The sequence below is a fragment of the Bombina bombina genome, chromosome 2, assembly GCF_027579735.1.
Source record: "Bombina bombina isolate aBomBom1 chromosome 2, aBomBom1.pri, whole genome shotgun sequence".
NCBI classification, from domain to species: domain Eukaryota; kingdom Metazoa; phylum Chordata; class Amphibia; order Anura; family Bombinatoridae; genus Bombina; species Bombina bombina.
This window is the reverse complement of record NC_069500.1, coordinates 90,395,001-90,409,925: the sequence shown is the minus strand read 5'-3', so window position 1 is coordinate 90,409,925 and position 14,925 is coordinate 90,395,001. Positions and strand designations below refer to the sequence as shown.

Sequence of the window (14,925 nt, the reverse complement as noted above, 5' to 3'; positions counted from 1 at the left end):
TGATCCATCTGAACAGTGGCTTGATAAGCTAGCCTCACAGATCAAGGAATATAAGGACACCCTGGTGCAATTTAAAAATAGGAAATTGCAAACGGTAACTGAAGATCATAAAGAAAAAATGGTGTATAGGTGGCTGAGTGGCAGTGACAACAGAAGACCCTTTCCACAGCGACGTAGGAGACAAAGGTTTTACACTAAGCAGTCTCTGCAAACAGTTGACAGTAGTTCTGGATCTGATACAGAAGCCCCACAGGGCCAGAGTGAAGCAACTGGTGGCAAACCTTCTGGCCATCAGGTTTTTCAAGGGGTCACTACCCGAGCCGGCCAACAAAGACGAGGAAGAGGCCGCACATTCGGAGGGGAGGCTGGAAAGAGAAAGCCACCACTACCATCCAGACAATAACCACTACTAGTCCCATGGAGGACTTAGTAGTGAATATCAGTGATCGAGTTCTTTCCATGGCAGAGAGAAGTGTCTTGAATAGAGGCTTAAGTTTTGTACCATCGGGTAAAGGTGATGATTTTACCACTTATATTGATTGCCAAAAATTCCAACGGTCGCTCAGACTAAAATAATTCTTTAAAGATTACTCTGCCGATGGTGATCAACAAATGTTCAAGACAAGAAGTTCCTTTGATCCTTCAAGCAACAATGCTAGTATTAAGACTTTCATGAGACTGGATTCTCAGGATTTGAAAAATTATGGGTCTAACAGATATCATACCAACTTATCTGCACAAGAAAAGGAAGCCATTCGGAAACTCTCTAAGGACCCTGACATTGTAATCCGCACTGCGGACAAGGGTGGTGCGGTGGTTGTACTAAACTACAAATATTATAGTGAGGAGATCAATCATCAACTCAGTGATCCGGATACCTACCAATTATTGAGTATGGATCCCACTAAGAGTTTTCAATCACTCATTGATCAGGCTGTGCAAGAGGGGTTTCATGAAGGATGGATTGATGAGGACACAGTGGGGTTTCTGAGGATTAAACATCCAGTCTGCCCAATTTTGTATACACTCCCCAAAATACATAAAAGTTTGGAGAGGCCCCCTGGTAGGCCTATCGTCTCTGCCCGCAATTCCATCACTTCCAGACTGGCCACGTTTGTGGACTTTTTTCTACAACCGTTGGTGAAGAACATGAGGTCCTATTTAAGGGATTCTACACAACTTATTGATGAGCTAAGAACTATCACGTTTAAAGAGCCATACATTCTGGTAACAGCAGACGTTAGCAGTCTTTACACTATCATCCCACATGAGGCAGGGAAACAACAAGTGTCTGACGCCTTGGATAGATATCCCTATGTGGGCCCCCCTAGAGACTTTCTTATCAAACTGCTCGACTTGAGCTTGCGGCTAAATTACTTCAAGTTTGAGGGTAAGTACCATCAGCAAATATCAGGTACGGCCATGGGATCGAACGTGGCCCCCTCACTAGCTAACATCTACATGGAGCATTATGAAACAGCAGTGATGGAAATCTACCAGAAAACTGAAGTATTATTTTATAAAAGGTACATCGACAATTTGTTAATTGTCTGGAGTGGCACAGTCTCTGAGCTGGAAACATGGTTTATGCATCTTAATTCTCTCTCTAACCCAGTAAAATTTAAGTTGAAGCATGATATGTCAACTATCGAGTTCCTAGACCTAAACATCTTCAAAATGGATAATGGCCAATTAGGGACTTCACTGTTTAGAAAACCTACGGACAGAAATTCGATTCTACATGCTACTAGCAACCATCCAGTAGCACTTCTCAAAGCAATCCCTAAAGCCCAACTCTGCCGGGCGGTCAGGAATAATAGTGATGTGACTAGAAGAAATCAACAACTTGAAGAAATACAACAACGCTTCACACGAAGAGGATATAATCCCCATCTGATCCATCAGAGTAGAGTGCTAGCTGAATATGAGGATAAAACCCTGACCACTTCCAGGAACAAAGGGGAACAGAGAATGACCTTCACAACCACATATAGTCCCCTAACGAGATCTTTGGGAAAGTCACTAAGAGAACATTGGCACATTGTACAGGGTGACCCAGCACTCCCATTCAATGGCTGGCAGCACCCTAGAGTGGGGTAAAAATGCAATAAGAATTTGAAAGATCTTTTGATGTTAACTGACCCTACTCACTGCTATACCCCAGAGATATGGCTGTCACAAAAAAAGAAACCAGGGTGCTATAGGTGCTTGGGGTGCACTACCTGCAATTCTATGATTCCAGGGGCCTCCTTTGGCCATCCACACCGTAATCAGAGATATAAGATCAGGCATGTGTTGACTTGCACTACCACACATGTGGTGTACCTATGAAATAGTAGTTGTGGGCGGTTTTATGTGGGTAAAACCACGGATGATGCCAGAACCCGGTTTGCCAATCATAGGTCTTCAATCAGGACATCCCTCAAAAAGGGTTCAAGTGACCAGCCTGTGGCTAGGCACTTTGTGGAAAAAGGACATGGACTTCAGGACCTTCGTTTTACTTTAATAGACCATGTCCCCCCACTGAGGCGGGGGGGCGACAGGGATACTCTTCTTCTACAAATTGAGGCCAAGTGGATCTTCCGGTTAAATACTTTACAACCCCATGGACTGAACACAATGTTTGATTGGCACTGCTTCCTATAGTTAGATATAAGTTCTAACGGATGTCTCCAGCCAAGTGCCAAGACTTCTGAAACCCTGAGGATGTACTGGGAGAGTCCACCTATCATTCAATCTACCGACATCCTTTTGGCCTTTTCTGTAAATTCTTGACTGGTTATTAGGGCTATCTGCTATGCACATCCCTTCCCCTTTCTTTTCCATACGAATGTGTCTTGAATGGATGATCTATAGAGAGCTTAGGTGAGTTCACTCGTAGATAAATGTGCTGTGTTATATCACTGTAACACACTGTCTGTTGTCCTTTGGCTACATCCTCTACAAAGTTTCTATGAATCCCACGGCTTTACTACCTGCATGATTGGTATCTATTTTTGACACGATCTTCAGTGCCCTTTTTGGTTATGGTATTATTTGTGGTTGTTGCCTCACGGGCGGCTTTTTTGAATGTTGGTACTAATTGCTGACCGTGAATGTATGTGTCTACGATGTGATAAGTCACAATATTCACTGTCTTAGCTATATTTGCTCTGTAGTTTCAGGTTAAGATTTAGTACTAGGTATTGGCAGTTTGATGCTGTGGTTTATTGCATTGCCTTTGTTCGGACTGCCAATAAGTCCTATTGCACTTTAGCGTTGCAGTACCTGTGTGTGGCCCGATGTGAATGGTTACTACGGCAACAGTAAACAACTCCGGTGATTGGCCGATGGCCCCCCATGTGAGAGTCCTGTGTAGTTCCGGGTCCTCTTCCCGGTGTTGTGTATTGATGCGGTAGTGAGCGGCTGCAGTGTTTAGGTATGTGTCTCCCCTAGGTGAGTTTGAATCCTTCAGATCGGTGCTCTGACTTTGCTTACCTGTGGTGTACAATGTCTTCTGATGTGTTATTGACGAATAAGCGGTGATAAGAATGATTAAATGAACACTTTTTCTGTGCTCTGCCTGTATTCCACGTTTGTTTCCATTGTTTCCATTTCTCCACAGTTCTCTTATCCTGCACTTGGGCTGTCACTAACTATGTTAGAGCCGGGATGGCTCTCATATATATTTTTTAGTAATGGATAGCACTTGGTTGTTTACATTGTGAATCATAGGTCACCATAGCTACCAGATTTGGCGGGTTTTTTTGTTCAAATTGAGGGGAGGGGTTTGTTTGACACAGTGTATAAAGTCACTATTGTTTGTTACACACATTGTCTGAAGAAGGGGATACTTTGTCCTCGAAACGTCACAGTTTTTCAAGTAAAATATTTCACAAAAAAAGACCAGTGAGTGCAAGCTTGTTGTTTTTCTATACTAATTCTCACTAGCACCCTGGCAGTCGTTGGAAGGTGAGAGTGCACATCTCTGCTACTTATATATATATATATATATATATATATCGGCATATAAATATATTTGATTGCTGCCCATCACTGCGCGACTTACCCCCTTCACTGGCGCCGAAGGTCTGATGCGCTCTCTCCCCTTGACATTCCTGCACAAACAGCATTTCCACAGGCAGACTGTAGCCATGGTGACATCAGAACTCTAATATTAGGGCAGTCTTCTGTATCCTTTTAAACATATTAGTAATATAAATTATATGATCACTACAAACGTTCAGCATGTTTTTGTTATATAACTTTATAAAAGCCATATGTAAGGTAATTGTCCACCCATCTTTTAACTTTTAAAACAAACCACAATATTTAAACACAGGTATAAAGCGTTTTTATTACACATAAAATAACGTTTTCTTAACAACCTGCTGCCTAAAACAGTATTTTACAGAACTAATTGTTCATTACCAGATGTGTAATTAAGTAACCATATCACTGCACTATAAAGTCACCCTGTGCTAAGTAATTAATTTGTTTTTAAGCTGAATATTTGGAATTTGGCTGAATAATTACATTGTGTTCTGGCTCTGAATAAAAGAGCTAATCAGGTACTAATGGTGCAATCATCTTTGATATTCACCAATTAGTTCAAAGATCCATTTACACTCTACATATGTTTCAGTTTCTCCCTTTTGTGTGCTAAAATGTCACTCCAGTATTCTCAGATGACTTCTTTACATTTCAAATATCTGAGGTACATTAAAGTATATATATATACACACACACAGAGAGAGAGAGAAGTGCACTCTCAGGAGCAAACAACCAGCTCGATAACTTGTTAGCCTGTAATACGGCGATTTACAACTTGGTTGCAGACTCTTTTTAGCCCAGTAATGATTTTCACAGAATATAGTAAGAATGTAGTATATGAGTCTGATCCTGCCTATTACGGTCAGTCCAGCACTGAAATACCAGGCAATTCCTCTCTGAACAAGGAACACGGCAACCCCAGTTCATCTTTTCGGCCTTCATTGGGCCTCATCAGAGAGATGCAGCCATATTTCTCTAAGCACACTGAGCAAGGAGTCCACGTCTGGTTGCCTTTATTTTCCATTAGGGAGACTTAATACACACAGAGAGAAGCGGACTCACAGGAACGAACAACCAGCTCAATAACTTGTTAGCTTGTTCTATTGCGTTTTACCACCTGGGTGCTTTTCAAAGAGTAGAACTTTCCTGTATTACATCAGTCCAACGCCCAAATACCAGACAATTCCTCTCTTAACATGGAACATGGCAACCCCAGAAGCTAAGAAGAAGCTGCGCCCAGGTGGTAAATCGCTATAGAACAGGCTAACAAGTTATTAAGCTGGTTGTTCATTTCTGTGAGTGCACTTCTCTCTGTGTGCATTATGTGTCCCGAATGGAAAATAAAGGCAACCAGATGTGGACACCTTGCTCAGTTTGCTTAGAGGAATATGGCTGCACCTCTCTGATAAGGCACAATGAAGGCCAAAACGATCATCTGGGGTTGCTGTGTTCCTTGTTCAGAGAAGAATTGCCTGGTTTTTCGGCCCTGGACTGCAAAATAAGTTATTTTGCAACTTGTAATAGCTGCGCAACCCCAAATGCGAAAAAGCCATAACATGCGCAGTATTTTCGCAACTGATTTGCCATGCTACTTGTTTGCTTGTTTGCTTGTGTGCTTGTGTGTGTGTGTGTGTATATATATATATATATATATATATATATATATACAGTTATACAGTATATACTGTATATATGTGACATGTGTGTGTATATATATATAATATATATATATAATATAGCAGACACTTTACCACAGCATTGAAACAATCTGAGTCGTGTTACTAGCGTGACACTTGTACTGTGTTTAACCACTTTGTGGTGGTTAAACAAACAGTAACATAGAGTTGAAAGTCGTAAACTTACATACTCTAATGTATTAAAGCATGTCATTTTTCAACTATTATGCCCCTTTAAATGAAAAAAAAAACTTTACACATCAAAAGAGGGTTTTTTAAACAACTTAAAACATTTTTGCATAAAAAAATTCAAGTTGGAGCTGTGTAAATTGATATTGTACTAGATTAATAAATTCTCGTGAGGCTGTTGCTGTGAAAGTGAACTCATGTCTGAAATTCACTGAACATCACTTCATCTATATTTTCTACAGATTCATTATCTATAGTGATATAAATAATACATTAACTCTCACACATAAATAAGACCCCATTACTAAGCAGTTTCATCAGTTACAACCACAACTTTGTAAACATACTTTAAACACAGATAATATAAATGTTTGCCAGTGTAAACTATTTGCATGACTGTTTTGTTACAGAAAAGGTGTGTCACTGGATAGAATGTGTCTTGGAGCCCTCAGGTAGGTTGTGGGCTCTTCACATTTAGTTTATTTAGCTGTGGCGGGATTTTTTAACGTACACTACCACCAAGCATGCAGATTACATAACAACTCTATTGGTCCTTTCTTGTCACATGGTCTCACTCTTTCAAATAAAATTTCTTTAATTTTTGTAAAGTTTGCTCCATTGATTATATCACTTCCAACTCAAGGGTGTGGGGTTGTAAAGATACAAATCTCCTTGAATTGTGCAATTTTTTAGTTCCTATGTTGCCTTGAGTTTTTTTCTGCAGGATGTTATTTAGGCCACTGAAACTTAAAGGGACATAATACTCATATGCTAAATCACTTGAAACTGATGCAGTATAACTGTAAAAAGCTGACAGGAAAATATCACCTGAGCATCTCTATGTAAAAAAGGAAGATATTTTACCTCACAATCTCCTCAGCTCAGTAGAGTTAGTTCTGTGTAAAAAGTTATACTCAGCTGCTCCCAGCTGCAGGTAAAAAATTTAAAAAAATGAAGAAATGAACAGCAGCCAATCAGCATCAGCAGTGCTGAGGTCATGAACTCTTACTGTGATCTCATGAGATTTGACTTAACTCTCATGAGATTTCATAGTAAGCTTCCTTTACCTGATTGGTGAAATAATATGAGAGTTCACGATGCTCATCCCTTCAGTTGTCCCGGGACAGACACACTAATATGCTGCTTAGAAATCCTTTACAATGGGAGGTGGCTACTGAGGATTTTTTGAGGTAAAATATCTTTCTTTTTTACATAGAGATGTTCAGGTGATATTTTCTAGTCAGCTTTTTACAGCTATGCTGCATCACTTTCAAGTGTTTAAACATTTGGGTATTATGGCCCTTTAAAGCAATGTAAATTGAATATATAGGTATTTCAGTGCTATTGGTTGACAAAACATGCAAATAAAAATAATTATTAGTCAAGCCGGTAACAGACATGCCCTCTTTTTTACTTTCCTTTAAGATTACAAAATGTCTGTCAAACTCATTTCCCCTTCTGGATAATTTGCTGACACGTTTTGTTCTCTGTCTTTATGTAGCTTGCATTTCTGCCAAACAGTGTATCAGAATCAAACAAACAGATAACAGCTGAAAAAGTCTTAGCCTCCACTATGTATGTTCAAGGACCACCGGGATTGCCAGGAACGCAAGGACCTCCAGGTGATTATTCACTTTATCTTCTTAAAGGGATATAAAACAGTCTGTTTCATCTTTGTAATAATAATTAAAAAAAAATATTCATCACTTTAAAAAGATTTTACCTTTTATTACTGTTTTTTTAACTTCATTTGTTCAGTGTCCATTACTTCCTGTCACAGCCTTACAAGGAGGAGGGGGCCTCTGCAGGAAGGAAGACTAGCAGTTTTTCCTTTCAAGTGTTGCTAGGCAATACATATCTACTAGCTGCAATTAGTGTATTGCTCATGTTCAGGGTAGGACTTTTGCTGCACAAATCATGTGACCATGTAACCTACGTTCTGTAATGGCAGCTGTCTTATCTTGCTGTGGGAAGTGGCTACACTTGAACCTTTTAAGTGCTCAATAAACAAGTTGTTTACTGTTTTATAACACAATCTGTTTCTTTTTATGTTTACTTCAAATTAACATTTCTTTTTCTTTTCTTTTTATATTATATAATATATATCTTTTTATTAAAGGAGCCCTGTTTAATATACCATTAAGAGCCGGATTACAGTGGTGCGCTAACAGTTACGCGCGAGCGAGAAGGGGTTTATTGCGACTGATTGTGTGCATCGGATGTAGTATGCGTATTACAAGTTAAAAGTAAATGCGACCATTTGAGCGCAATTGAAATTTAACACACGTCAGGATAGCATAACCTCAGAGCTCTGGTTAACTGTTTCATGAAACAAAAGAGTGTAACAAAACACATCAAACATACATTTAAAGTACAGTTACATTCATAATAACATAATCTAATAACAAATATTTAAAAAAATATTGCACATAAAGGTTATAAGGGCTTAAAAATATGAGGTCTCAGGTGATAGAAAAAAAACGCTGAAAAGGGCTTTAACATAGAGATACAGACATATACATGTCTAAATATGTATATGTATTATTATTATTATTCTTTATTTATAAAGCGCCAACAGATTCCGCAGCGCTGTCCATGGGTAACAAAGATAAAAGAACTGTACAATATGAGACACCAGACAAAATTTAACAAACAAACACAGGGGAAATTATTTTTAATATAGTGTTTTACTGTGTATTTAGTGTAAATATTTCACATTCCAATTTTCTGCACATAGCAGAATGTTCTAAGTATTTATTTATAAATAGATGTTTTATATATATATATATATATATATATATATATATATATATATTATAAATATATCCCTATATATATCTATACCTATATAAATAGTTAGGTGTGTGTATATATATATTTTATAAATCTATCCCTATATATATCTATACCTATATAAATAGATAGGTGTGTATATATATATATATATATATATATATATATATATATATATATTATATTATAAATCTATCCCTATATATATCTATACCTATATAAATAGATAGGTGTGTGTATATATATATATATTATAAATCTATCCCTATATATATCTATACCTATATAGATAGGTGTGTATATATATATATATATATATATATATATATATATTATAAATCTATCCCTATATATATATATATATATATATACCTATATAAATAGATAGGTGTATATATATATATATTATAAATCTATCCCTATATATATCTATACCTATATAAATAGATAGGTGTGTATATATATATATATATATATATATATATATTATAAATCTATCCCTAGCTATATCTATACCTATATAAATAGATAGGTGTATGTATATATATATATATATATATATATATATATTATAAATCTATCCCTATATATATCTATACCTATATAAATAGATAGGTGTGTGTATATATATATATATATATTATAAATCTATCCCTATATATATATCTATACCTATATAAATAGATAGATAGGTGTATATATATATATATATATATATATATATATATATATTATAAATCTATCCCTATATATATCTATACCTATATAAATAGATAGGTGTATATATATATATATATATATATATATATATATATATATATATATATATTATAAATCTATCCCTATATATATCTATACCTATATAAATAGATAGGTGTGTATATATATATATATATATATATATATATTATAAATCTATCCCTATATATATCTATATCTATATAAATAGATAGGTGTGTGTATATATATATATATATATATATATATATATATATATTATAAATCTATCCCTATATATATCTATACCTATATAAATAGATAGGTGTGTATATATATATATATATATATATATATATATATATATATATATATATATATATTATAAATCTATCCCTATATATATCTATACCTATATAAATAGATAGGTGTGTATATATATATATATTATAAATCTATCCCTATATATATCTATACCTATATAAATAGATAGGTGTGTATATATATATATATATATATATATATATATATATATATATTATAAATCTATCCCTATATATATCTATACCTATATAAATAGATAGGTGTGTATATATATATATATATATATATATATATATATATATATTATAAATCTATCCCTATATATATCTATACCTATATAAATAGATAGGTGTGTGTGTATATATATATATATATATATATATTGTACAAAAATATCATCAGACATATATTGAAATATGTATTTTTTAATAAATATAACATTTTCTGCTATGTGATGAACATTGGAATGTGAAATATTTATATTTTCATATCGAGTTAGCACACTTGAGGATATGCAATTAGGTTTCCGTCCGAGTAGGATGTTAGGGTTTTTTCCACTTTTCTTGCTCAATTGACTTCTATGGGGAAATACATTAATACTGTCGCAATATTCTAACTTCGGCTTTTTGCCCGCAACATGTTAGCACACGCGAGAAAACTTTTTTCAACTTGTAATATGAGTGCTACCCAACGTGTGCAAAAAGCTTCCTTCTAGCAGAGTTAGTGCATGAACGGGATCGATAAATACCGCTCTACTCATAATATGGCCCTAAGTGTTTGCCCAGAAAATACCCAAAAATTATTTTAATAATTATTATTTTAGTTATTATTTTATTAATTAGAATATAAGAAATAACAAAAATGAAAAAATAATTAATTAATGCAATATTATATAATATATATTAATTTCTATCTGTGAATCTACAATATAGCAATGAGTCTGGTTCATGGAAGACTTAGGGGGCGATTTATCAAGCTGAGGCAGACAGGGGCGCACATACACGCCCCTGTCTGCCGCAGCTCGCCTCTGGCATGCTGAATTCCCCTGGCGGAATTGAGCATTGCACACAAGCACTATTTTGCTCTCCATGTAATCCCGCCCCCTGCCCACGCACAGCCAATCACACGTGGGCAGGAGCTGTCAATCTCCCCGGTCTAACTAGACCAGGGAGCTTGAAATACGCCACCTAAGAGGTGGCGAAAGGGTAGGGAAGAAGTGGTCTGATGACCGCTGCTTGTTAAATATGGTGTGCAGGTTCTCTTGTGAGAACCTGCAGTCATAGGCAGGGGAAAGCCTGCCGAAAAGGTTGATAAATTGACCCCTTAATGTAAAGCATAAATGAGCAGAGGTGAGGATTAGTGTTTGAAGGGGAAGTGGTGGACAGATTGAAATAAAAAAAAAAACTGGGCAGTGACATTGGTGGCTACATTGTGGCTCTGAGCCTTACTTTCGATGCTCCAACTGTAGCAAGAATGCTTATACAAATAAGGAGGGTTTGCAGGTGTGGCAGTGCACAAGCACATGTTTAATCTTTCTTCCTCCTGCCACACTACAAGTAAGTTCTCTGCCTCCCTAGCTGTGAAGAATGATGTGACTATACAAATACTTTCACTTAATGTCTTTAAGGGACTTCAGACTCGATCGGAGATTGTATTCATTCTAATGAGCAGTAACATGGACTTCCTATAACTTGTCATAAGAATGCTGTAGAAATGGGAACTATATAATATACTAGACACCAAAGATATAGCTCTCGTTTATCAAGCTCCAAGCTAAAAGTGTTCCCAACCAGAGAATCTGCCCAATGAGGTGGCATTCACTGCCCACATATATCATTGCCCAATTAAGAACCTGTACCGCCGCCACCCTGCTCTCACTCATCCCGCTTGCACAAGAGCACAGTCCAAACTCTGCCACCTCTGAAGTGGCAGAAGGCTTAAAGGGACATTAAACCCAAACATTTTCTTTCATTATTTCAGTAGAACATGTAATTTTAAACAACTTTCTAGTTTACTTCTATTATCAAATCTGATTAATTCTCTTGGAATCATTTGTTAAAGGAGCAGCAATGCACTACTGGTTTCTAACTGAACACATGGGTGAGCCAATGGCAATCGGTATATATATATGCAGCCACCAATTAGCAGCTAAAACCTAGGTTCTTTGCTGCTCCTGAGCTTACCTACATAAACCTTTCAGCAAAGGATAACAAGAGAAGGAAGCATATGAAATAATAGAAGTAAAGTTGAAAGTTGTTTAAAATGGTATGCTCTGTATAAATCATGTATGTCTAATTATGACTTTACTGTCCCTTTAAGAAACAGGCCGCATGCATGTGCAGGCTCAGACTAATGAGGCTGCACAACAAGGGCTCAAAAGCTGCTTTCACAGTTTGCTAAATGGGGGACATAGAGAAAAATTAGGGATCTCTAAAAGGCTCCACTTGTGTCTGAAAAGAACAATTACGTATTAAGAGCAGTCTTTCAAAATGAGGTTGTCTCAGGTCCTTACTGCAATCAGTTGGGCTCTGTGAAGAATGGTGTGTTTTGTTTTTACACCTTGGCTACTTGAAATGGTTGTCACGCTTGCAAAGAAATGTGTTGCTGCTCTCACAAGGGGTTAATGGAAAAAGTTATACAGCGATATGCAGATACAGCAGGCATTAGGTAATAAAGTGTTCAGCCACAGAGAAACAGTGAAAGAAATAAAAAATGATAATGCAGGTTAAATACAAAGTTAAAGGCACATAACATAACTCGGTAGTAAGAAAATTAGCTAATGCATTATGCTATGTTTACTTATGCATACAGCTATGTGTTTAATTCCCATAAAGGAATTTTTATGTCCCTTTAACAATTTGAGCTCCAGTCTGTATGGATAGATTGGATCCAGCACATTGGCCTCGATCCGATATGCAGCGTCTCCCGCAAAAGCCGGTGACGCCAAATTTTGCGCTGGTTTGGTATCACATATACGGCGTAACCTAGAAGTTACGCTCGTATATTTCTGCCTTTGGCCGTAGTTTTTTGGCCCATAGACAGGTATACCAAACCAGCGCAGTTTGGTATCCAATATACAGCGTAAGGACTTACGTGGCAAAAATGGCAAAACCTTACTCCATTTTCACCTCTCTGTTTCCTGGCCGATAACAGGAAACATCGGCATCAGGTGGCTGGAGTGACTAGGCGGCTTGAGATCTGAAGTTGTAGAACAAACGCATTTCGGCTATGTCAGCCTTTGTCAATGTTACACATTCAGTATAAAAAATGAATAAGCCGAGGCTTCAGCGTGCAGGGCTTTTTATATCCGCACTACGCATACTTTCAACCAATCAGGACAACGCCTAGGGACACCGCCTCCATATTAGTCAATGAACGTTTGGCAGAGGTTAAGCCCACTGATAGGTGCGATTTGATTGGATGGTTGTTGTAGATGCTCAGGTAACCTGCACGTTGATTGGGTATAATGCATCTGAAGGCTTTGAGTTACTACAATAATTCTCGTTGTTGATCCTAATAATATTCCTACCATTGGACATGTCAGATTAATACTCCTCAAATAAAGTGTGCAATCTTACATAGATCGATTGATATTCGTACCTCACTTCAGAGCAGAAAATGATATTTGCCCCATGTCAAAACGGCAAAATATGATAGGATCGCATATGTCACACCATACTGCCAATCTAACTAAGTATCAATCTAAACACAAAGTATAGAGTTAAATGTATAAGTACCAACATGTCGGTTGCTAACAAACATGCATATGTCACGAATAGGAGGACACTGCAAGCGTAGGGACCCAATAGGAAACTGTGTTTCTCCGTTCCAGACTTGTGCAGTGAGACTTGCAGGGTGATTGGCCAAATCTTACGATTTTCAACCTATCAGAATGTTTTGAACAATGACATGGGCGGCCATCCTTTGCAAGCCACACAGCAGTGAGCGGACGATAACAAACGAGGCTAAATGCAAAAATTTTAAGGTAAACTTTAAAAAATCTATCATTCACTAAAGCATATGATACGGACTAAAGTGTCCCTCCTAAATGAATAAAACATTAAGCACTTTCACACACAGCTGGAGCGATCGGCAAGTTTAACAACTACTTGTACACAGGTATATGTTTTAGCATGCACACAATCACAGCATGCATAAATTCATATTCAGACACAATAACAGAACAAAGATCAACATTATTCGAAACTCTAAGAGTGTTAAGGTGTATTAGTTTTGGTTTTGTATATTTGCATGCTTTTTGTGAACCATGTGCCGTAGAGATTCAGGTGTCATTTAATGATCATTTAATTGAATGAAGCTGAGATTTTGGGGCGTGTGCCCCTGAACCAATGGTAACTCAGATGAGGGTTTTTAAGGCAGTAACTGTCAATCTGTTTTAAGCAGGCTAGGAGTAAGGCAACAGCCGAAACCGGTCAGCCATTGTTCATCTGTTTGTTACTTTTTTCTTTTTTGTGTGTTCTTACCCGGGGTATATACCCTTTTGCATTTAATAAAAATTTATACTTTTATCACTTCACCTGGTGCTCCTGTTACACATTTTTTCTGCAAATGTATAAGTACCTCCTTAGAGTCTACGAATTAATCACATAAACGCTAAAAGATGTTAGAATCCCTTGAAAGCGTTATGCGTAGTATGTTATGTAAGGCTCCTAAGACCACTACCAAAATATGTAGTTCCTGTTAGCGTATGAAGCCGTATAACATTCCGTAGGCTATAAACATATAAATAAAGAAAGATTGCTCAGCTTCATATTGATTAATATATCAAATAGTACTGTATCGATTAATTATGGAAGCTTCGCCAAAATGGATGTATATAGTAATTCCTTATTTATTACATGTTTATATTGTACAGTATGGTATAGTGACATTATAAAAATAATAGTTAATTAATATAGGTGTACTGTGATAGTTTGTCAATGAGATTATGTGTCACAATTACCTTGCCTATTAAAAATCTATAACTATTGGGTATATAGCTGAACATATGTAAACAATCTATGATATCTCTGGAATAATTTTGTTAATTTATATATTTTTTACCCTATCACTATTCTAGGGTAATGTGGGTACTTATATAGACTACAAGTTATACCACTATATTGTAGTTCTATAGGATAGTCAAATTTATCCTCAGATTTTTTTATACATTTTCACCTATTAATGTATAATA

At 36.5% G+C, this 14,925-nt stretch overlaps 1 protein-coding gene across 1 annotated transcript in view; it reads left to right on the top strand.

Moving 5' to 3' along the window:
• Positions 1-14,925, top strand: part of CCBE1 (collagen and calcium binding EGF domains 1) — a 638,868-nt gene that overhangs the window by 604,166 nt on the left and 19,777 nt on the right. The window contains exon 7 of the mRNA XM_053701172.1: positions 7,399-7,519. Coding sequence (XP_053557147.1) covers positions 7,399-7,519 — 121 coding nt within the window. The remainder of the gene's footprint in view (positions 1-7,398; positions 7,520-14,925) is intronic.